Genomic DNA, 23273 nt, shown 5'->3' with positions numbered 1-23273 from the left:
TCGGACATCATCGCATACTCTAAGCAACTGAGAACCTGGCCAGGGTGGAAATGTCATATTCGGTGTCCCTCGTGCATAAATAATCTGAGGAAATGTAAAATCAACTCCTAACATCTTAGCCGTGTAGAATGTGGAAGACAATAGTTCTTGACATATAAACAGTACACACTTCCTCTATTGAAAGAAATTATTAACTTCAACCTTTATCATGTGTAAACCATCATTTTAGGCTTATATGGCAGATGTATTTTTATCAAATCTTAAGACCCAGTTAAGAGATGCAGCATTGCTTTCTATACCACTGAGAAAGAAAAAAAAATGTTCATTATAATGTGGACAACTTTGATTGTAAGATATGCCCCAACTTCAGAGCTGTCCAAATGTCAGAAACTGTGTGTGTCTCAGAATGCACAAAATAGAGTAGCTTGGGTGACATCCTTATGGATTCTTTTATGGAAATGATTTATCTTCTGATTGCCATAGGAAAGTGAATGTAGATTGGTTGAAATGAGCCACATTGTAGAGGTTCGGGACAAACTAGGGCCCAGCCTCTCCCCTGGCACCCACTTCACACACTTCTGAAGCCAAAGTGAAACGTGCCAATTACTGTGTGCTTACGTCCCGCCCCCTCACTCTCAAAGAAAACGTTCTTCCTCGGCGGTTTAATGGAAGCCTTTTAAATGGCAGCAGAGAAAATATTTATCTGACATTTATATCAGAAATACCATATTGTGTCACAACCGGACTGAGGCTTCTGTTATATCTGTATCTGACCTTTAATACTTTTTCTTCCATTGCTTTGGTAGGAAGACAGTGAGCGCTATTCGCGTAGATCCAGAAGAAACACATCGGTTAGTACTGTGTTCACTTTGATTGAAGTCTAATTTGTAGTTCTAGTGGCTGAAATACATAAATCAGATGCATCTTAGTGATCCTTATGAAAGGAACTCACCACTACTGATGTTATTACCTAAACAAAGACTATGGACTGGAGTTTTAGCATTTTGATCTAACTTTGTGAGGAGAGAATGGGGAATTTCTGTATATTAATATATGCATGACAGTTTGAATGTTCTTTTGCTCTCCATTACCCATGAATAATTTGCAGAGTGATATGCATTGAGGCCGTGTGTCTGTAGGTTATCAGCGAAGTAAATAACACTGCTTTGATTAAATTAACTTAAAGCAGTATCATCCAGACATAGCCCTCTGTAAACAGAGGTGCATGAGCGAAGGCTCATCTGGAGAAGACGTGGGCTCTGCCCCACTGCTGTGGTGCTGGATCGACCGCGTCCCTCTGGAAGCTGGACACGGGTTTCTTTATATTACGCTTCATGGTTGTTTTCATCCTTTCTTTTATTAGGCTTCTGATGAAGATGAGCGCATGTCAGTGGGTAGTCGTGGAAGTCTGAGGGTCAGTAACCAGAATGATTGGGTTTGCATGGTACGGTTGGTGGTTGGCCATCTTTGCTGCTATGTCCCTGCATTCAGATTTCCTGTTCATTACCCCATAGTCTTGTTGCCAGATACTAAAATCAAAAAACTACTTATTTGAAATCTAATCAGTAGTGGGATGTTGTAAGACAGACATCTCTATCGTGTCTTTCTCCTGAGAGTGGAAGTCATGATGTTTTAATACTGCTCCACATCACAATACCGCCACGCCTTGATTAAGTTGTCTTGGCAGTGCTGGTGTGATGGTGGGGCGGGTGTCTATGTGCCTACATGCTCCCAAGCACATTTGCATCTCAGGTAAAATAACTATCGCTCAGTGCTGTTTTTGCATAGCTCCCTGAAAGCTGCCGTAGGCTGCCTGGTGGAAAATCGGAGCAGGTTGGATCCTTGAGACCCAGGTCTGCTCACCCTCAGGAGTTTTTCCTTTGGTCGGCTGTGATGAAATCTCTTCATCACTGACAGCTTGATGGTTGATAAAGATGAATACTTATTTTTCCTTGAACATTCCCAAAATCTTCATAATTAGACTTGGAGACATTGCATGCCTTGGGAAGTGAAGTAGAGCAACTGTGTTTTGCTTAGCGCTTTAAGTCAGTAAATTACCTTGAGCATGTCGGTTTTCTGTACCTCGGGGTGACAGTTGCTTTCACTGCCGGTAGGAAGTAGGCCTCAATGCAGCCACTCCATCTTACTTAAGAACTGTGTAGAGCAGAATGCTTGTTTTTGATCACTGTGACAATTAAAATTAGACAATTGAACCTAGACTTCTTACACGCGCAGTGAACGTGCATTTCATTTGACTGTTCACAGCAGTGAAAGTAAAGGTAACGTTGTCCTGTCGAGCAATCACCTTCATTGTCCTGGCAGTGCCAAAAGCAGATCCATAGTGATTTTGCCAGAAAGTAACAGTTCAAATGTGGAGTCAGTTGAAGAGCTTCCTTGCTCTCTGAAACTTTCCCCTTAGCCGTATGGCTTAACTTCCTCATAGATCTGGTCTCAGACAAGACTCAAGCTAGAGGAAGTAACATTTATGTAACCAAAACATTATAAATGCAAAACTCAGTTTGCAGAATCAGTGGCAGAGACACAGAAATGGCCACCTGGCCCAGGAGAAGGCTGAGTCTTTGAAACCAAGAGAAGGAGATCATGTTTCCAGGAGGAGGGGAGGGGTCAAGAGAGCCTAGTACTAAGGGCCGACCACTGGCCTTAGCATCATGGAGGACGTCGGTGACCTTGACAAGGAAACTTTTGGTGGAAAAAGTGGTGAGAACAAAATCTGATGAATATAGAGTCAAGAGAGAACAGCAGAGAAATTGGACCCAGAATCCAAATTGATCATAAGGATCATTTTTAGATCTGTGGTCCTCCTGAAATTACATTCAAGATTTTGTGTGTACTTGCATTTTTCTGGGAAAAGGATTTGTCCCTTTCTTAAGATTCTCAGAAAGATTCCTGACCCCAAAGAGTTTAAAACTATTAAAATTATTGTTTACAGTATTCATTTCATTTTCAATGATTTTAACCAGACCTGAGTTAAATTTCTTTGCTAAACACCATTCTTTGGCAAGATTTCAAGCATGCTTTAAGGTATAAAATTTTATAGAAGAGGCCCAGCAATCTGGTCATTAAGAACATGGAAAATCAACAGTGGACAGGATTTCCGTGTTTAGCCAGGTAGGTTTCCCACACTACCCTTTCCCATGATATACTTGGCATAAAGAGGTAACACTTCAAAAAACCATAGACCCTGAGAACTTGGATCCTGAAAGTAAGCGTCAGACCTCATGACTTTGCCAGGTTCTGGCCATCCCTGAGCAGTTAGGAAGCGACACATCAGTCCCTGTGGGGCCTGGAAGCCCTGGCCTCTGTTGATCAGTGGGCCAGCTGCCCTACCGGGAGGAACCTCATCTCACCTCCTCCCTGTGCAGGGTCAGTGTGTGCTGCTTTTATGTATCTTCATATTCCGAAATCTTTTGTTTGCAAAGTTCAAAGATAATATCTTTTATTTTTTGATGCTCTCAAGATACAGGCCTTCTTCATTCAACTGGCAGTGATGGTAACCCTGAAAAATGGGAATTTTTACTTTCCTAGTTGTTTGCATGGGCATTGTTCTCAGTAAACTTACATTTTGAATATCGTAAGATTTTAATTTTTCTTGTTTAAAACTTGATGGTGATGCATGTGTTCACCTTTGCCTAACTGAAATAGAATGTATCTTACAGAGGAGGAAGTAAGATTGCTTCAAACTGCTTCAGATTTCGTGAATTACAGCAACATTTGCCCTGCAAGTTTTATTTAATGCTGCTGGATTTTATGATGGCTGTCATTCTAATGTGATTCCTTTCGTAAATACATAAGATCCTGGAAGTCATGAAAAATGTAATTTTGTCAAGATTTCAAGATTGCCTGGCTTTTGCTTTATGTTTTCTGATGTTTGGGTTAGCTTTCTAATTGATTTTGGCAACTCTGTTTTCTGTTCTTTTCCTCTTCCACCCTCATGCTGACAGTTGCAGCCTGACTCGGAGTATGGGGGTCCTTACGCCTGGGTGAGATGGTTGGATAGATGTTGAGGCGTGATCCTAATAGTGCTGTGTGATGGGAAATAACCTATGGTGTTTCTACTAATCTCATGGGTGTGTTTGTACAAAAAGCCAAGTACATCCTTGTCCAAAAAGACACACATGCTGTCCACCAGACGCCCTGGGTACCCCCACCGGGGGTGTTGGAGGCAGGTGTACCTACCAGACCGAGCGCTCTTCTTGCAGAGCCCCGTGGGCGGTCTCTGATCCTCAGGCTCAGGCTCCGTGCTTGAACACTTGCTTACCGCGCGGTCTTTGAGCACCAGCTGTTTGCCACACGCTGTGTTAACAGCTGTGGATACCAAGACGGGACTAGAGTGTCTTGCTTTCAAGGAACTCAAATCAAATCAAGAATTCCCAAAGCCTCTACATTTCCTTTCAAAGATTAAGGTTAAAGTCATCTTCACTGAGGAAAAATCCATTATTTTTTCATCTGCATCCGTTCAAATTAAATATGCGATCTGGCTCTTTTTACCAACAAGTGCTGTTTTGGAAAGTCCTCGGTTCCAGTAACAAAAACAAAATCTTTAGATTTCAATTTGGAATTGCTCATCTTACATCAGTTTATCCGCCCATTTTGCATTCTGAAAACCTGTGCGTTTAAATGGCACCAAAAAGGAGAGAAATTTAATCTCACCAGAAATTAGCAATATAGTGCTTCTGTACTGAAATGATTATTGCAGATTATGCACTACTTCATTTTCTAGGGCTTTTTCTAAAAGCATTTTATGCTTCATTCATTCCACTACCTTTCAAAATTATGTAGCAACTTTCTTTTTTTAAGATGTAATTTTCACCTTTCAGAGTAGTGCCATACACTACTAATGAGTAGTGCCACACACCTGCAAGGCACACTCGACCCCAGAACCTCCCGGTAGGACTACAGTTCCCTACTTTAGGAACAGGAGCCAGTGGCCCAGGAGGAACCTGGCATTCCAGCCCAGTCTTGGCCTCAGCCACTGGCAAGGAATAGATCTGCCCAGGAGAACAGGAAGCAGGGAGGCACATAACTAGACTCAGGAATGCTCTTCACAGAAGCTCCCACAGCACTTCACAGTGACACTCTAATTCCAGCTTCTCTTCCATTCTCTGAGTATAATGAAATATACTCAGAGCAGCCTATTTGCAGATTTTGAGCCTTCTTATTTTAAATTCAAAGTAAACTGTACTTAAGGGCCAGTGCCTGGTGGAATGAATGAATATGTATGTTAGCAATAGTCAGAAGTATTCTGGATTTTGTTGTTAATGTTTGGTTTTCCTTCTGTTTTAAAACTAAGTTGAGTGCCTCAAATATTGCACGTCAGAGTTTTGATTTTGCCTTTCTGATTTTGCTTTCCATATCTCATGCCCTTGGATGTGATCTTTTGACAGTGTAAAAACGATCTGACATCATTAATCAAAAAAGGTGTAGTGGTTGACGTTTGCTTGCATGCTCGGTGTGAAGCGCAGCACCAATGCTGCACAGCACGGCACGGTGGTTGGTAGCATTCTGACTAATCACAACGTACCACCGGAATAATTGGCCCGGGTAGGGCATTTATTCTGGTATCTTATCTACACTGTTCTAGAAAATGCTAATTTGTGAATGTCTCCTGTATTTTGTTCTCTCGTAGCAGCACTCCTCAGTGTTACTGTGTGTGTAGGATTCACCTCCGAAGCTTTTTTTTTTTTTTAATTTTATTTATTTATTTGACAGAGAAGGTGCACAAGCAGGGGGAGCAGCAGGCAGTGGGAGAGAGAGAAGCAGACTGCCTGCTGAGGGGGGGAACCGGACATGGGACTCGATCCCAGGACCCCAGGATCATGACCTGAGCTGAAGGCAGGCGCTTAACCGACTGAGCCACCCAGGCACCCCAACTAGGAAGCGCATTAAAATGCACATCCCCTGACCGAGCTCTGGGTGTTTTGGTTGCCCGGGTCAGGGGCCCAGGGTCCTAAGAAGCACAGCAGGTGATCATGATGCAGGTGTTCTGCACAGTAAGGGGTGTTGAAAAAACTTTCTCTATAGCAGAGAAAGTTGAACATCAGAGACTTGACTGAAGATGAAGTTGATACGGACTTTTTATCCTAATGTGTTAATTTTCAACTCCTTATCCTGTTATGCTACATAAAAACAGCCCCACCCACCCAACTCCAACACATAAAAAAACTATCCAAGAGGAAAAGGTTAGTGGTGTTCTTCAAGAGGTCAAAGTACTTTTCCCTATAGGAATGTCAGTGAGATCCTATAGATTTTGAGAATTTGTTCTAGGAATATATTCCCTATGACAGAGTTCCGTTACAACAGAGCCTTTGAAGGTAGTTTTCCCTGCATGGCGGTGCAAGGCTAGAAGAGAAATGGTGGCAGGTGAGGGTGCATGTGCTCTGCTATCCTTCACCGTTTGCTCTGCTCTATGCTGCAAGTGGCCAAAAGGAAGCATTTGTAGGCCAGTACATAGTCCATAAAGCAAGAGTGGAAAACCAGAGAGCTTATATATGTAATATATTTTACTTCCTCACTTACTAGAAAGTGAAAGTCATCTAAAACTGATGAATGTTAGCCTTGTATTATTATATTGTTTTTTTTTTCCAAGAACAAGTCTCTAAACAGCTATCAAAGGAATAAGCCTGTGGTCTGAAAAATGTAAGTCCTCGACGCACATCTCCGCATCACGTAATCTTGTTGGTTAAGAAAGAAGAGGATGTTAGATTAAGTAAAATTCCTACCTATCTCCAAAGGTTTTTTACTATCAAATTTATTTCTGAAGTGTTTTAAGGTTAACTCCTAGCGTTTTCAAATTTAAAGTTGAGGGATTTCTACATACTCTTGTGTTTCATTTAGAGACTTAAAATTGGGGATCCCTGGGTGGCGCAGTGGTTTAGCACCTGCCTTTGGCCCAGGGCACAATCCTGGAGATCCAGGATCGAATCCCAGAATCCCACGTCGGGCTCCTGGTGCATGGAGCCTGCTTCTCCCTCTGCCTGTGTCTCTGCCTCTCTCTCTCTCTCTCTCTCTGTGACTATCATAAATAAATAAAAATTAAAAAAAAACTAAAATAAATAAATAAATAAAAAGAAACTTAAAATTGACTTGTTTCTGAGTTATAACTAAATATATAAACAGTCAAGATTTCAGGAATCTGAATTTATAACCTGGAAATTCATATATTTACTCTTCATTAATGTCGTAGCTGCACAATGCACGCTAAGCAGTCTCCCGTCGCTCACCCCTGTGAACAAGGACACGCTCCTGTTCCCCGTGGGTGCCAGGTACCTTCCAGAGCTGCAGGCTCAGCCATCCCGGCAGCGCACGGTTCAGGGGGGCACTGTTCCAGGCACTCGGGATACTCATTCTGAGCAGATCTAACCCTCAGCAGCCTTGTAAAGCGTGTATTTCTGTGCACATTTTCACAGCTGAGGAGGTGGAGGTGGCAGCGGATTGAGCAAGCTTGTTTATTCATGTCACATGGTGGAGCATTGATCTGGAATTTGGACTGCGGCTCATTTCCCCCCGGCATCTCCTTCCAGTTTTACCAGTTGTGTGGACCGCTTTCCGTTTTCTAAAATCTCAAGAGCTGGTCACGTCTCTGACACTTGACAGCTCTGGTCTTCAATCAGCGGAAACGTCCTTATAAGACAAACGAGACCAATTCTTTTTTTCTGGAGGGCAAACTAGGAACTCATGAAATGCATCCTCAGATTTCATTTAGAAAAATAATGAAGTAGGAAGACTGGGTGAGTGAGACCCCCATGTGGAGGATATATGCCCACGAGAAACATTTTTTTCCGTGATGCACATTTTGCATTGAATTATATGGATTGAACAGAAGCTGTTTCTGACTCCTCTGGATACAACTTCAGGAAGGGCGTGCAAGGACTTGCCCTGTGAACCAGGAACCACAGCCAGATGGGCACAGATCGAGTTGTCCCCCCCCACCGCCCCAGCCCCCCGGCCTGGCATGCAGGCTGCCGCAGAGCTAGGACCTCCGTGGCCTATATACCTCACTGCTTCTTCCCTGCTGGTCTGTGCCTGTGTCTTCATCTGTATAATGCTGTCAATTTTCTTCTTTTCTTCGTTGAAACAGACAAATGGTTACGACGGAGACTTATATGGATCACAGTCCCTGGGCAGAAGATCGGGCAGGGTCAGTATAGCAGATTCGTGTGACCCGGAATTCAAACCGGCTGCAGCAAAGCTTTAAAAAAATATTGCTGAATGTAGCTTCTTGTTTGTTTGTTTGTTTGTTTTCCTGTGTTATAGTGAGGTTTGCCCCTCCAAGCCCATGAAAGAATGAAAGCGAATTTTTTCAACGGTAAACATTCTTGGAATGTTAGTCTCCTAACATTCTAAGTGCCACTATAAGAGATCAATATTAAAAAGACTCTGAAGTTTAAAAGTATGTGGAATTTAAATACTCGCTCTTCCATTATTTCGTTGCCCTAGATGTATGTGCAGAACGTGTATTTTAGGTACATGCAGCTTTCGGGTATATTTACATTCAGCATTCTCAACCTCTGTGCCCATCTCTCATTTGTCATTTTATTTTTTAATTTTTTAAAAGATTTTATTATTTATTGATAGAGAGATAGAGCCAGAGGGCACAAGCAGCAGAGAGTGGGAGAGGGAGAAGCAGACACCCCGCTGAGCAGGGAGCCCGATGCGGGACTCGATCCCAGGACCTGAGATCATGACCTGAGCCCAAGGCAGACCCTTAACCGACTGAGCCACCCCGGCTCCCCTGTCACTGGTCGTTTTAAAGACACGTATAGTAGAGCCCATGTTTCCCTGAATAACAATGATGGAGGGTTCGCGGGGCAGGCGTGGGAGGCAGCAGGCAGCAGGGTAGTGTTCTGGGGTCTGGATTAGAGAGAAAGGGACCAACCGCAGGAGAGTCCGGGAGCAGCAGGGAGGGTTTTGGATTTAGCAGGGAGCAGGGAGGTCGCAGGGGGCTTCACGAAGTGAGACTCTAATCAAGTTTTAGGACTTACTGCAGATCTGCTGTTCTCTCAAATTTCCTGTTCCTCCACTTGCTAGTAAATTTTACTAGTTACGTAAATAATATTTTCACTTTCTTAATTATATTATGATATCACACGCATACACGTGGATTATATATTCAGGTTTCAACCCAGTCCCATCTTTCCTGGCTGATGAGGTTTTTTTTCTTAGCTTCTCGTCCTGTTAAGGAGGGCGTACGCTTCTATTTCATCCAAACTTTTCTCATTCCAGACAGAAAAAAAAAAAAAATCCTCCCCATTTAAAGGCTGCATCTTCCTACTTAGGTTTTTACGTGGACGGCCTTTGGATTATGTTTTTCTTTAAGGTAACGCAGTACTCCAGGCAGAGAAGCAAGCGGCATGCCATTCTGTCCTCGTGGGGCGTGGACGGTCTTATTTCCTGCTCAGCCTTCCTGCACACTGTTCAGTGCCAGCTTTATAGGGCAGGAGCTGCAGTACTCTCTGCTGGCCCCAGACTGCCTTGTTGGGGTTATGTTGACTAATTAGCCACTTTTCACCATTATCGATCACAAAGGATCCTCCTGTCGAGCTGGAAGTTACTACAGAAGTTCTGTAATCCACCCTCTACCCATGTTAACGTTCTTCTCTAGAATACCCCAGATGTGTAGCTGCCAGCAGGCCAGGGACACGGGACAAGGTAGCACCAAGCTCTGTGTTGTATATACACCCTGATATCTTAATCTTTTGATTTTTACATTAAAACGGCCAAAATGGGCCTGATGCCTTGAGCAAAGATTTAAGTAATGCCTCTAGAAATCAATTGCAAGAGAACTTGATTACAAAATTGTTCACCATAATGTAAAATTGCATATAAAATTGACTTCATAAACAATAGGAAACATAGCGATTATAGAACCAAATAGCCTACATGCAGCGCAGCGAGTCCTATAGGAGATCCCAGAGCAGCGTGGGGGTGAGCTTGGAGAAAAGATGGGGACAGAGGGAGAAATGTCATAGGTGGCCGCAGCACAGTCTGTCTGTGGGGAGGGGTTGAGGGTTTGGAAACCCCTCTTTCCTTGGTGCTGGAACTTAAAGTGTCCGTGGGAGCACTCCCTGACCGCTGTGGGGAGCAACAGGAGGCCTCCGTTGGTAGCATGCACACATACGGCCTCCCCACGCCGACTCTGCTCCCTAGAAAGTAGACGCTGGGTCACTGAAGACAGCTACAGGCCGCTGCGTCCTGGGGGTGGCTCTCTCAGGCTATAGGCACCCCACACAGCTTCAGGTGAGCTGCAGCCCCCACCTGTGCTGGGCTGAGGAAAGCTCCGAAATCTTGCAACGGATGTAATCTTAGTTACCTGAGAGAGTCTGTAGTATGGAAGTCCAGCCTGGGCGGCGAGAGACACCCCATCGTGGGATTTACTAGGTAATTACAAATAATACCAGCCATGAGAAATTGTGAGAACCAGTAAGAGTTAAACCGTATGACATCACCAAGACGTAATCACCGAAACGTAGACTACAGCGTAGAACCTGTAGCTGGTGAGCGTCTCTCCCCTAGCAGAGTGTCTCGATGCCCACGCTACGTTGGTATTCCTGGAGAACTCATCCTGGTTTGGTTGTGTGATTTTGTATCTTCCTGTTGACCCCGGGGCAGGTGGTGCTTTGGGGACAGTGACGAGGTAGGTACTCACGACTTACAGTGTCTTCTCTGGTTCTCAGAATTCCAGCTACAGCGGTGAGGGCAGATTCTCTGCTTTGTCATCATCCAGAGAGGAGACGTTGGTTGGTTCTCATTTAAATCTTTCACACCCTGTCTTCAGAACAACAGGTTTTGTAGCATGCCGCCTTGTGTGTGAATCCAGCTTTCTTTTTGTTTTTAACACCCGTTTTATGAATTTTCATTTGGATGGATGTTAAAGTCCAGTTTTTTAATGTTTTTATGTTTTTATTAGTTTTACTTATATATTCATGAGAGACACAGAGAGAGAGGCAGAGACACAGGCAGAGGGAGAAGCAGGCTCCGTGCAGGGAGCCCGATACGGAACTCGATCCCGGGACCCCGGGGTCACGCCCTGAGCGGAAGGCAGACGCTCAACCGCTGAGCTACCCAAGTGCCTCTAAAGTCCATTTTTAAGCAGTAATTAATAGGATAGATTTAATTCAGGCTTACCCCCACCATCTTGCACTTGAATCATATTTGCATTCAGCTGGACACAAGGAAATAAAATATTCTCGTGGATATCTTGTAGTCAGAACTAATCAAAAGGGAAAAAAAATAAAATCTTGTAATTTTTTCCTGGAGAGTTCCTGAAAAATAATTACTCTGTAGAGTATATGCAAAACCTGTGGCAATTTCTCAGGGACAGATTAGGAATGGGAATCAAACCAAACCCAAATCCAGATGTCTACACAACAGGGTTCCTTCCCATACTTCAAGGACATGCATCGGTCTCGACAGGCACAGTTATTTCTGAATTATTTAAGAGCCCTTATAATAGGTAAGACTTGTTTGTTCAGGTTTCGTATTCACTTAGCAAACACTAGGGAGCTGATTCTGGTAGGAAGATCACAAAGAAACGGGTGAGATAGGTATGTACTCAGGAAACATTTGCTTCTAGAAGACAGACCCACCCAGCAGATGCCCTAGTGCAGCAGTAATAGGATGAGAGGGAGAAGTAAGCATCATATCAACGGATGTGAACTGAATCGTGAAGAATACACTGGAAAAAAATAAATAGAAACTAAGCAGGCAGAGCCACAGAAATATAACCCCTGGTCCTTCTCCCTCTCCTCTCCACCGCCTCCCACCTTTCACCCCTGCTGCAGGGGCCTCCAGCTACATGCCCCCCTCAGCTTGCTCGCCCACTCTCCAGACTCCTACTGCTGCCCCCCAGCCTCGTCTATGAGTAAATCCTCCATCCCTTCCTCCCTCAGCAGGTGAATGTTGACTGAATATAAGATCAGCTGTAAGCACCAACGTAGTGGTGGGTGTCACCACCTTGAATTTTTTGTGCGTTGTGTGTATTTTAGTGGAATCAGTGGGGGATTTTGCCGTTGCGAAGAGCACGGTCATTCTGAAAATTTTACTTCCTCCTCACTTTGCGAGCTGAGACACTTGCTCTAAAGTAGAAGGTGGTGGTAGGCATCTGATTCATTCACCAAAGTGTCTCTGACTCACTTAAATTCACTTAAGAGAAATAGCCCACATTCGGAGCGTTAAAGCCAAAATTAGAGCTGATCCATTGGAAACGTGAACCATCAGAACCTTCCTGAGGCCACACGTCCCCACGCTTGTTCTGTGTGAGGTCATCTTTGACTCACCGGCCCGCAGATTCTTCCTGGTAATTACCGTGCTCCGTAGGTACCGTATCTGTTTACCTGCACAACACACATGGGCTTGTTTGATTTTATTTAAACATAAAAACAGCCAAGTATTAATGTAGTGTGGAGTATTGAAGACTCTTCTAAAGATCTCTCCAGTCTTGCAGGCTTGACCGGTACCCCGGGCACGGCAGCGGCAGCTGTGGGTGCTCTCTCCCCACCCCCCACCCCCACCTCCTGGGTCCTGCCCTTAGTGTCTTCCATGTCCCCCAGAGCGGTTGACAAAGTGGCTTCTACACACCGTGTCCTCCCAACTGCTGGAACAAGTTTCAGTATTTGTGTGAAATATTAGAAAGTCTCCGTGCCCCCCACCCCCACCCCCTCGGATTCCACCTGCCTGCCCCTCAGGTCCTGTGGGTGAAGCTTATGCAAGACAGAGGAATAACAGGCACGGGTGTGGGACCTTGAAGGGAGGGCAGGATATCCTAAGATGCCGTCGGGTTACCTGAATGGAACCACTTCATCATCACCGGCCCACCCCGGGCTCGTTGGCGGAGTCGAGCATCACTGACGGTGTAGTCCGCAGCTGCTGGCTTCCTCTTCTTGGTTGGGACAGAACATTTAGTTTGGGGAAACAGTCAATAGAGTCGTATTCCCCATTAACGCCGTGTGGACTGTTGGTCTCAGAAGCACACCAGCTAATCGGTCCCGTCCCCTCCGACCCCTGAACACGCACCTAAGGGAAGCCGCGCCAGAGATCACGTCCTGGGAAATATCTTATTACATAAACCAAAGGTTGAGATCTCTGCCAATTTTCTGGTTTTGAATTTTTCCCACCAAACTGGAAAACTTAGAGCTCAAATTACAAAGACCTTAAAAACCCCCCTACAGTCTTTGGGATCAATGAGAATTAGCGACACCTATTCTTGCCTCTGTGTCGGCTCAGGATGGGTTTGGTCCCGTGTCATAGTTTTGTCGATTAACTCGCCTGTCTTTATTGCCTTCTGATCGTCCTGCGTTCTCCCCTCCCAGCAAGTGCATGTCCTTTGCCGATTTTGTCCCGAAAGGCAGCTGTGTGTGAATTTACGTTTGATGCTGAGCACTCCTCCCATCCTGCCCGCTCTGATTACAGGGACTCTGCGGCTCGGACCTCGGGCCTCCCGGTGGCGGCCTTGCTCCCAAACCCCTGTCTGTCCGGACTGCAAGCCCGGTCTGTCCTCCTTGTCACCCCCTTCCCTCCCTCTCTTTCCCTCTGTGTCCACCACGTCACTTTCTACCCGAATGTACGAGGACACTTCAACCTCTCCTGTCTGAAATCCGGGCAGCAGAGCTCAGCAGGCGTATTTGGCTCGACTAACCTGCTGAGACTCCTCTGAACGTTTTAAAACATTGTCAGAAGAATCTGGGACCTTATAGAGAGAAGAGGGAATTGAGGGGAAAAGAGGCTCTATTAAGTGTATGTTGCCAAAAGCTCAGGTCCGGAGAATTAGTCTCCTGGGTCTCTCCTCCTTTTCCAGCAATTGTTCCCCATTTGGGGTTTCATTTGTTTCTTTAAAAATATATTTCTCTTGTAAATGTGTCCAGGAAGCAATTTGGAAGGCTTCTGTGCTTAATCGGGCTCCTCCATCTTCGAGAAGTGGGAGAATGGCGCTCTCTCCTTGGCTCGGCGTCCCCTCTGTTTCCTGTTTTCCCCAGGCCGGTGTGGGGGGCAGGCGCCCGGGTCTAGGAACCCACGTCCCGTTCTCACACGAGGACCTCGCTGTCACCGTCCCGTACAGATCCCACTGCGGAGGTTGAACTGTCATCTCCTGTATTGTTGTGTCCCTGCCTCACTGAGTGATTCACTGAGTGATTCACCCCGGTCCTGCACCCGCCCTGACTGGCGGTGGCCCTGTGCTGTGTGGCCTTTACGTGGCCTCCGCCTAGGAATGAGTCATGATCCCATGCTGGTCCCCGGGCCCGTCTGCACCGGGAGCTGCCCTTCGCTCTGGCACCTGCCCACCCGGGGAACGACTCCGCCCGGTGGCTGGTGCAGGTGTGGACTGCCCAGGCTGGGGAGGTGCCACCCTGGCCGGCTGGCCCAGCCCCACAGCTCCTCTTGGATCCTCACCACCGTGACTGGGATCCTTTGAGGGAAATGAAAGCACCATTTCCGCCACGCTCCCTCCTGTGTGGAATTTTGTGTATTAACACCCCCGAGTGCGCTATTAACCCGGATTTTGACTTGTGGGTTTGGTGGCTGCCGTGGTGTTTTCAGCTTATCACTGTTCTGTCTCACTCCCTGACCCTTCCCTCCGGGAATGCCTGAAAAGAAGTGACTAGAACATAGTCCTATTTCAGAGATTCTGGGACGGTTACTCTCTTAAAGTTGGATTTGCATCTATCAGATGTACTGAAAGCACAGGCCCTACATCGACTTCTTTTTTCCCTTCTAATCCTTTTGCGATAATTTGGCCATCATGATCACTAAAAGCATCGTGATTATCTTGTCACTGTTATTTGTTGCTGTTTTTTCAAGGCTTTTAAAACCTGCCATTTGCTCTCATCCTCCAGCCCTCCTATCTGTACAGCGCTGCCCGGCCTGCTGGGAGTTACCGGGTGCGTGTGCTGCCTGCCTATCCCCCGCCCCTGGGCCCCGACCTGCCCTTCACCCCCATCCCCCACCCCCACCCTCATCACTCATCTCCATCCCCATCCCCTGACCTGCCCCCACCCTCTGCCCCATCCCATCCCCCATCCCCATCCTCCATCCCCATCCCCATCCCCTGACCTGCCTCCTCGCCCCCACCCCATCTCCCCTGCCTTCATCCCCTCCCCATCATCGTCCCCTGACCTGCCCCACCCCCAACCCATCCCCCATCCCTGCCCTCATCCCCATCTCCCCTGCCACAGTCCCCTGACCTGCCCCCTCCGCCCCATTCCACACCACTCCCCAACCCCGCCAACGTCCCTTGACTTGGCCACCCCACCCCCCCAGCCACGCTGCACACACGCACTCTGCTCCGTCACACATCTGCCCCGGGAGCGTGGATGCACATGTCTGCAGCCTGGCTACGTGTGAATCACCCCTTTACGTGGACCTTACATGTGCCATGGTGTCTGTCGGCCCCCCTTGGCCGGATCTGGGTTTTATCCCTCCCCGCGGCTGACAGTAGCTGTCACACCACCTCGGGCCCCAGGAAGACACGTGCTCGCCTAGGATTGTTAGCTAGGAATGGAGCAGCCACATCTTTGACCTCATCTGGGGGCTTTGTATTGCTTTGGTAACGTTAACAGATGTTACCCTACTGGCTGCTGTATTACTTTGGAAATTTCCAGTTTTAAATAGAAGGTACTTCTGTCTTGCAGCAAACTGACGCTAAATAAGGCAGTTGTACCGTACTGCTAAAAAGTTTTTGGATTTCCACCAGTTAAGAATTAGTATAAAACTGGCTGAACAGGCCAGCTGTGTCCTCAAGGGGAAATGGGGAAAATTCAAGGTCCTTTCAGCTGGGAGAAGTTTCACGTGGCCGTTCACGGTATTGTAAACTCCTGTTTACCCTCCGTGCTTGATTTTCACATTAATCAAATATTGTTCTTTAGGTAGCAAGTTTTAAAGAATTGCAAAGTCCTGAGCTATAACGGGCATGCTGTTTTATTCCAAAGTCACTTCCTGCTAGTGTCATCTCCCCGACATCAAGCATGCGGATGCCATGGCATAATTCAGGATATTTGAGTTATCCGCTCACTTTAAATCTCCGTGAACAGGTTTTTACTCAGCAAGGGGTGTTTTTCTCTGAAACAGTACGTTTCAAGGACCTGCCGGAGATGTCGTGCCATGCCGGTCGACAGCACCTGGTTCCTCTCTTAGATTTTCGTGTGTCCCTGTCCTGCTCCGCTCTCGGCCTGCGACGCGGTTGGGGGCCTTCCCTGCATGTCGCCTGCCAGGGTTTGTTCATGGCCTGTCCTCGCAGGTCCCTCTTCCTCAGCTTACCTTTCCTGTGTCCTGGGTCCCGGCCGGGGGAGAAGGGCGCCCTGACCTGACCGTGTTTTCTGTCGCAGGCATCCGTGTTCGACGACGGCGGCCTCGGCGGGGCCCGGCGGGGCAGTGCCTGCGGTTCCTATGCTGTAAGGCGTTTTCCGTGGTTCCCGAGTCCGCCCCGCGGGCCCAAGTAGCGCACTGCGCACGGTTCCAGCCGCTGCAGAGAACTAACCGGGTTCTAGGGAGGCGACACCGCCTCGTCTCGATGCTCTGTGGTAGTGGGGGTCACGGGTGCCGTGAGCCGGGAGGCCTTCGGTGGGCGGGTTCAGCGCCTCACACGGTGACACCGCATTCCAGGGACAAGACACGGGACGTAGCTGAGGCCCCAGGGCTCTTTCCCTGCAAAGCATCAGCGCTAACAAGGGGGGCAGGGCCCTTGACAGGAAGAAGAGGGGCGATCCACAGGCCACAAATTACTGTCCCCTCTGGGTAATCGAAGAGGAACACATTTAAGGACGCAGGATCTTACCCGCACAGCATTCCCTTTTATTTTGCTCTTTCCACCTCCTCCGAGGACTTGAAATGAGACTCGGATCTCACCACAAAGGCATGGTAGTCAGTTGTACCCGAAATACTTGTTGAGTGAAAAAATGAGCGAAAGAAAGAGGGGAGCAAAGTAGAATGGGCCCATCCGTGGAAGCGAGGAAGCAAGTGGGCCCGTCCTGAGAGCAGGGGACGAGAGCAGGGGACGCCGGACGTCACCGGTGCTTCTGGGTCCCGGCCCCGGGAAGCGTGCTGGCTTACTAAGAACTCCTCCAGAGTGCTTCTCTAGTGGTGCTTCCGATGTTCATTGGCTACGTAATTGGCTAAATAATCCAATTTTTGGCTTATCATAGCTTGTGAATATTCAGGAATTCCTACAAAGCTGTCAACACCTACGGTTTTCTCTCAAATGTAATTTTTACAGATATGAATTGACATAGCATTAGTTTCTGGGCACATCTAATTAAACATTTGTTCATTTTATATCACATACCGCTCGAAATGGGGTGGAGCCCACCGTATTAAGTGTTTTTCTCAGTTCTTAAACATTTTTGGAGGCCGTTAAGAAGCTCACAACTCATGCCTCCTGGGGAAAACAGGTCTGGCCTGCCTGTGACAGATAAAATGCAACCATATGATTTTCTTTTATCAGAAAAGAGGTAGCATGCTAACTCTTCAAGAGAATGAAACTTTTCCCAAGCACCGGGGACTTTTACTTTTCCGGGGACTGAAGTAGAGCTTCCGATCGGGTGGGCTGTGGGTCTCGTAGATTCTCCTTCAGGGTCGCCTGTACAGGTGGACTTTTAGAGCAGCTGGCAACCCTCACCCCCACCCCCACCCCAGTTCTTTTCAGGCATCGCTGAGCACTCTTATTCTGTGCTCCTGTAGGAACCACCTGGGAGCAGTGGTATTTGGGAAGCTAAGGAAGTAAAACTTCTTGTCCCGACTGCACAAATATCCAAAATACAGCCACACGTCCCTGACGCCAAGCTGTGCAGAAGTCATCAGAGTAAAAATAAGTTTTTTCTGCACTTAACACACTCCCATGCAGAAAGAGCTCAGCGTGCATTTGTTGAATTAAATTGGGCAAATTGGACCCTGGGGTAAAATCCCTCAGAAGAGATCTTTGTTAGCAAATTAGCTGGCGGGATGGGAGGGAGGCTCAGTGAGCTCCATCCTCTGCATCTCCCCCAGCCCCGCCCCTACATTGGCCTCCTGGTGGATGCGTTTCCCCCATTCTGGAACATGGCTGAGGAGAGAGCTTCAGGGCTCTGGCCCGCCCATACCTGTGGCCACTGGCTAATTCACACACCCATTGTGAGGAGGCAACAGCTCGGGGGTCCCGTCCTGTCCTTCAGCCCAGGCCAGAGCTGGAGAGAAGGACCCTCTGCTTGGACGTCAGTCCAGGCTGACCCCAGGCTTGCACAGGCTGGTCCTGATCCCATTCTGGAAGATTTGTCCCCATCTCAGAGCACCCAGCTTCTGTTAGCCTCCCCAGGGAGTAGCCTCAACTACAGTGTATGTTCACAATTAAATGGCTTAATTATAGTTTAATGATTAGAGATTGAATGACTAGCTCCCTCTTAAGTAGCACTGTTTTGCTCTTTCATATCTTCCTCACCGTTACTAGGTTGTGTGCATGGTGTCGGAAGGACTGTGGCTGTGTGCAAAGTGACCTTAGTTGCCCTGATGCGCCAGGAGCTGTCATGAGCACCAGTGCCATCTGATCCAGGAGCATGAAAGCCACTTGTGGCAGAAAGTGACAGCACAGAGGAGCCCCCACGTGGGTTCTCCTGCATAATCCTCAGCACCTCTGTGTGGTCAGTGTCCGTGCAATTCCATGTCCCAAGTAACAGGCTAAAGTAACTTTTCCAAGATCCCATAGCCAGTGAGAGCTGGCGCCTGAGCAGGATCTTTATAATTTACGTCAGCCCCACATCAGCCACAGTGGTTCCCAAACACAAGCTATTCCAAAGGTGGCCTGTGGACCAGGTACAGACCTTAAACGTACTTTTTCCTGCATGATCGGGTCGGCTGATTGGAGAGCAGCTTTTGATTAGAGAGTTAGAAAACCTTGGTCCAGCAGTGAGCCCTGTTAACAGCAACCTGTCCTGTCTCTGCACAGTAAACCAGAAGACGAACGACCAAGAAGTCAGTAGGATTTTTCTATAGGATGGTTTTCTTCTCTCTTGTGTCATTGAACCCAAAGGCAAAATTCTTCTGTCTTAGAGTGCTGACCTTAGGTATTTTCTTTTATGTTGAATAATAAAGCGAAAGATGAGAGTAGCAAGAGTGGTAGAGTTCTTGTCTGTGCCAAATGCGCAGAGAACTCCTGCATATGGTGTGTGTACAGTGTATTCATCTGGGCATCTGAAACAAGGTGTTGCATGTAAGTGTAACTATGAGGTTAATCTTACTCCCGGGAAGGAATGAGAAGGATAATGAGTAGGTAGGTAGGGTGGGTCTGGCTTATTTATGGTCTAAAGTCGAAACTGTTCATTCAACAAGTATTTCCTGAGCACCGCTCTGTGCGGGGCCTCGTGTGGCCCCCGCGGATTCAGCAGGGACTAGACACGGACCGTGCCCTCAGGGGACTGCATTCTGGTGGGAAAATGAGCAAACTAAAAGGTGAATGTAAGATGAGAGTCAGGAGCAGCCCCTCTGAAGTCCGGTGCCTGCTATGATTTGCAATAGAGAGAAGGCCTGCAGGTGCGGCGAGGCGCGGGCGGCGGGGAGAGCAGCTGGTGCCTGCCTGGCAGGGTGCACGGCATCGGGGCTGGGGGCTGCTGGGTGGAGGGGCTTGCTGCTGGGCTGTTCAGGCCTCGGGGACGATCCCCCGCGGGCCACCCCACAGTCCACGGGGTACCTGTGGCCCTCAGTCGGTTTGAATCCTGCCTCCCCTCCTCCCCCACCTGGCTCAAGAGGAAAGTAAGACTGAAAACAAAAACACACGAGAACGTATCTCGGACTGGAACAGACGTGAACACAAGGGCTACTCCAGAGGGCGTAGCTTCCAGGTCAGTTAGCGGTGTTTGCTGGCAGAGAGCACGTCCAGGCAGACGGAGGGACGGACGGACCAGGCAGGCAAGCAGACCGGGGAATCTGGCGCTTTCCAGAAGCCGTGCCTGGCTTTGTAGTAACCCCAAGCGACCAGGCCTTGTGTCCCGCTGCTAGACAGCCAAGCACCCGCCCGGCGACTCGCTCTGCGCTGGCGGAGGCGGCTCCTGTCGCTCCCCGTCGCTGTCGTGCGCACCCGGACGGCGTGGCCCCTCTGCGCCTCCGCCAGGCGGGCTCCGCTCCGAGCTGAACGGACGCTTTGTGTTACTTCCTCCTCACTGACCAGGAATTCTCTGTTCTTTTGATATTATGACTAATTTCTCTCTGTCCTTAGCGGGCATGTGCTTGAAGCTGTGACAGGCTCAGCCCTCCTTTCCCAGGCGAGCCCGCCGCCCGCCCGCGCTCAGCCCTGTCCTTTCTGCCTCGCACGCGGCTGACCTGCACGGCTCGCGGGGCGCTGCCGGCGCCCCCGGGCCCGCCCTGCCTCCGCTGACCCTGTCCCTTTGTTTCTGTCTGCGTCCCGGCGGCGGCGGGCTGCGTGGGCAGCCCTCGGAGCACGGCGGCCACCTCAACTCCAGCTCCCGAGCCTCGTCCAGAGCCAGCTCGGCGCGGGCCAGCCCGGTGGTGAGTATATGCCTCCCGCTCCCGCACCTGCTCCTGCTCCCGCACCTGCTCCCGCTCCGCTCCCGCTCTCTGCTCTCGCTCTGCCGGGGTCCTTCCCCCTCCCCTGTCCTCTGAAACCAGCCCTTGGCCTCCGAAGGCCTACTAGACGCCGATGAAGCGGGAGGGTTTTCCGTGATTTATTTCAGGTCTAAGCAGAGCCACGGTGGGGGAAGGTGCTGCCAAATGTAGCATATTATTATCCCTGAGGGCGGCGTGGCACTGCGACATTTCTAAAGGATCAGTGTAAGAAGTTAGCAGTGTTTGGGGCTGAGACTCCGACCGGGAGGAAGAGGGACACTTGGTCCAGTGGGGGGCGGGATGTAGCCAGGTGCTGGAAGGGGGGGGCGAGATGTAGCCAGGTGCATGGATATGGGGGGTCGGGATGTAGCCAAGTGCTGGATGGGGGGGGGGCGAGATGTAGCCAGGTGCATGGATATGGGGGTCGGGATGTAGCCAAGTGCTGGATGAGGGAGTGAGATGTAGCCAAGTGCATGGATATGAGGGGGCGGGATGTAGCCAGGTGCATGGGTATGGGGGGAGCAGGGACGTTGCCAGGTGCATGGATGTAGGGCATGCAGATGTAGCCAGGTGCATGGGGGGATGTAGCCAGGTGCATGGTGAGGGGACAGGATGTAGCCAGGTACATGGATGTAGGGGTGCAGATGTTGCCAGGTGCATGGATGAGGGGCAGATGTAGCCAGGTGCATGGATATAGGGGTGCAGATGTCACCAGGTGCATGGGTGGGGACACGGGTTATGATTTAAAAGTTGGAACGACCGCCTCTGATGTTTTGTTTGTCATGTCACCTGTCATTGGACCAGCTAGAAGGGCCCCGGGGTCCCAGGTTCTGCCCCACCCCCACCATCCCTCTGGCTCTCGTCCCTCACCAGCTGGGTCCCAGCCTTTCCGTGTCCTTGCTGCGCATATTTCCCAGGGCCATTGGGATTTCAGTGTCTTTGAGTCTGCTGCTCTGTGTGAGGCTACCGTACATTCTTCCAGTGATGAGGGTGTGCAGGGCGGTTGCCTGGGGCTCATCTGGGGTTGGGCAGGCTGGCATGACGTCCAGTGGGCAGGAGCTGGGGCTGTGTGCTGGGCATGCCTGCCACATCACAGGCCAGTGGCGCCCTCCCTGATACACCCCGGCTGCCCGGAAGCAAAATGGGCAAAGTGGGTCTCTTGCCCTGCTCCTCAGTTACAGAGAAGCGTGGCGTGGTCCTCGACTTAGTGACACAGCACCACGGGTAGACGTGTTGATGCCTCTAATCTAGGGAGGGTTCCTGGCAATAGAAGAAGAGGCCATCGAGCTGAGTGCTTCTGCTTGCACAGAGGCACCTGTTGGTTGCTGGTGATTTGCTTGTTTTTTTTAAATTAGATACAGTCTTTTCAAGCCTTGACCTTGCATGCAAATGCAGAAACTGGTTGCTTCTGGGGAAAGCAAATAAAGGATCCCTGGCAGCTGAGCCCCTATTGCTGAGTCGGGCCTCCTGCCCCTGCTCTGTTGTCCCTGACTCCAAGGCCGAGGCCAGAGCCATTCATCCCCGGGCTTGTGCTGGTGTTTTCCTGGTGGGGGAGGAGGGCTCCACCGACGACCAACCCAGCAGTAATAGGAAGATGTTCGCTGTTCAGTGTAAGGTCAGATTTTAAGTCGGGCGAGTTGCGTTCTGTGCGTGCTTCGTGCCCCGTGGTAGCACAGTATATACGCACTCACCCACGGGGAGCCTTAGAACTTTCCACGGTAAACGTAACGGGGACTCCTCCTTAGGCGTGACACCCCCTCGAGCTCACTCACCTTTTGGAAAGTAGTACGAGTATTTGTGGTTGGCAGACGGCGGCTGTGGCCTGACCGGAGGACCGCAGGGCCCCTCGGCTCAGCTCCCAGGAAGCACGGAGCTGGAAACACCACCTTGAACCGCTTCTTGAACCACTTTGGGGTTCTTCGGGCATCATGATGAAGTCACAGGATAAGAGGACTTCTAGCCACTGCGACGGAAGCGGTCGGGATCAGACACAGATTTCCATGTCGTATGCTTTCTCCATTTGTGAAAAGTTCACCCACATTAACGGGTTCCGAGGGTGACCGCAACAAGAGGTTAGGCTCGTGCCCCTGGGACCTGCGGACCGGTGGTGGGCGGCTGGGGGAGGCCTGGCCCCAGCTGCGCCCCGACTCCGAGTCCCCCATCCTTGGGAGCTTCTCCAGGCCGCATCCAGGGGAGGAAGCAGCGGGCACAGGGGCTGCAGGGCCCTCGGATTCCAAAGCTGTTCCTTGTCTTCACTCTCTGCATTTCCAGCCCAGGAAACCTAACTGTGTCCGCATCTGGCTTCACCGAGCTCTAATGGAAGGTGGGAAGGTGGGCATTTGGGGCTGAGCCAATGTTGCAGTTCATCGCGAACACACAAACCATCTTTTCTCTTCCCCGAGACAACTGCTCATTGACAAAGGTCCCCCGGCTGCCGTACGGCTGGCACACTTCGCGAGCGAAGGTCAGCATCTCGCAGACTGTGGGACAGGCCATCCTTCCGCCCCATCCGGGCACCAACAGAACCGGGGACTGGCAACTCGCCGTCTCCTGCCCTTGCAAGTCCTGTGGCTCCTGGGGAGTGATCCGTGGCCTGGTGAATCATCAGGAATGCGAATCCAGGGGAGTGTGAGGGAGGGCAGGGGACAGGGCCTCTCTGGGAAGGAAATAGGACTGGGGCCAGGGACAGCCCAGGGAGGCTGGGTGTGGAAGAAAGGCTGGTGCCCCCGGGCGTG

At 49.4% G+C, this 23273-nt stretch overlaps 1 protein-coding gene across 22 annotated transcripts in view; it reads left to right on the top strand.

The window, feature by feature from the left end:
• The window catches only part of LRRFIP1 (LRR binding FLII interacting protein 1), a 141488-nt gene that overhangs the window by 88078 nt on the left and 30137 nt on the right, over positions 1-23273 (top strand). For 11 of the 22 annotated variants that reach the window (XM_055346141.1, XM_055346139.1, XM_055346137.1 and 8 more), the window contains exons 5-13: positions 807-851; positions 1364-1414; positions 3963-4001; positions 8099-8158; positions 10695-10757; positions 13429-13506; positions 14850-14894; positions 16338-16403; positions 20404-20481. The exons of 3 other annotated variants lie outside the window; for them this stretch is intronic. In XM_055346141.1, coding sequence (XP_055202116.1) covers positions 807-851; positions 1364-1414; positions 3963-4001; positions 8099-8158; positions 10695-10757; positions 13429-13506; positions 14850-14894; positions 16338-16403; positions 20404-20481 — 525 coding nt within the window. The remainder of the gene's footprint in view (positions 1-806; positions 852-1363; positions 1415-3962; positions 4002-8098; positions 8159-10694; positions 10758-13428; positions 13507-14849; positions 14895-16337; positions 16404-20403; positions 20482-23273) is intronic. 8 more of the 22 variants (XM_055346120.1, XM_055346122.1, XM_055346124.1 and 5 more) reach the window with 8 other exon arrangements.

Source organism: Nyctereutes procyonoides, unplaced genomic scaffold (assembly GCF_905146905.1).
Source record: "Nyctereutes procyonoides isolate TBG_1078 unplaced genomic scaffold, NYPRO_anot_genome, whole genome shotgun sequence".
In the NCBI taxonomy this organism is placed as follows: domain Eukaryota; kingdom Metazoa; phylum Chordata; class Mammalia; order Carnivora; family Canidae; genus Nyctereutes; species Nyctereutes procyonoides.
This window is presented reverse-complemented; position numbering and strand designations above follow the sequence as displayed.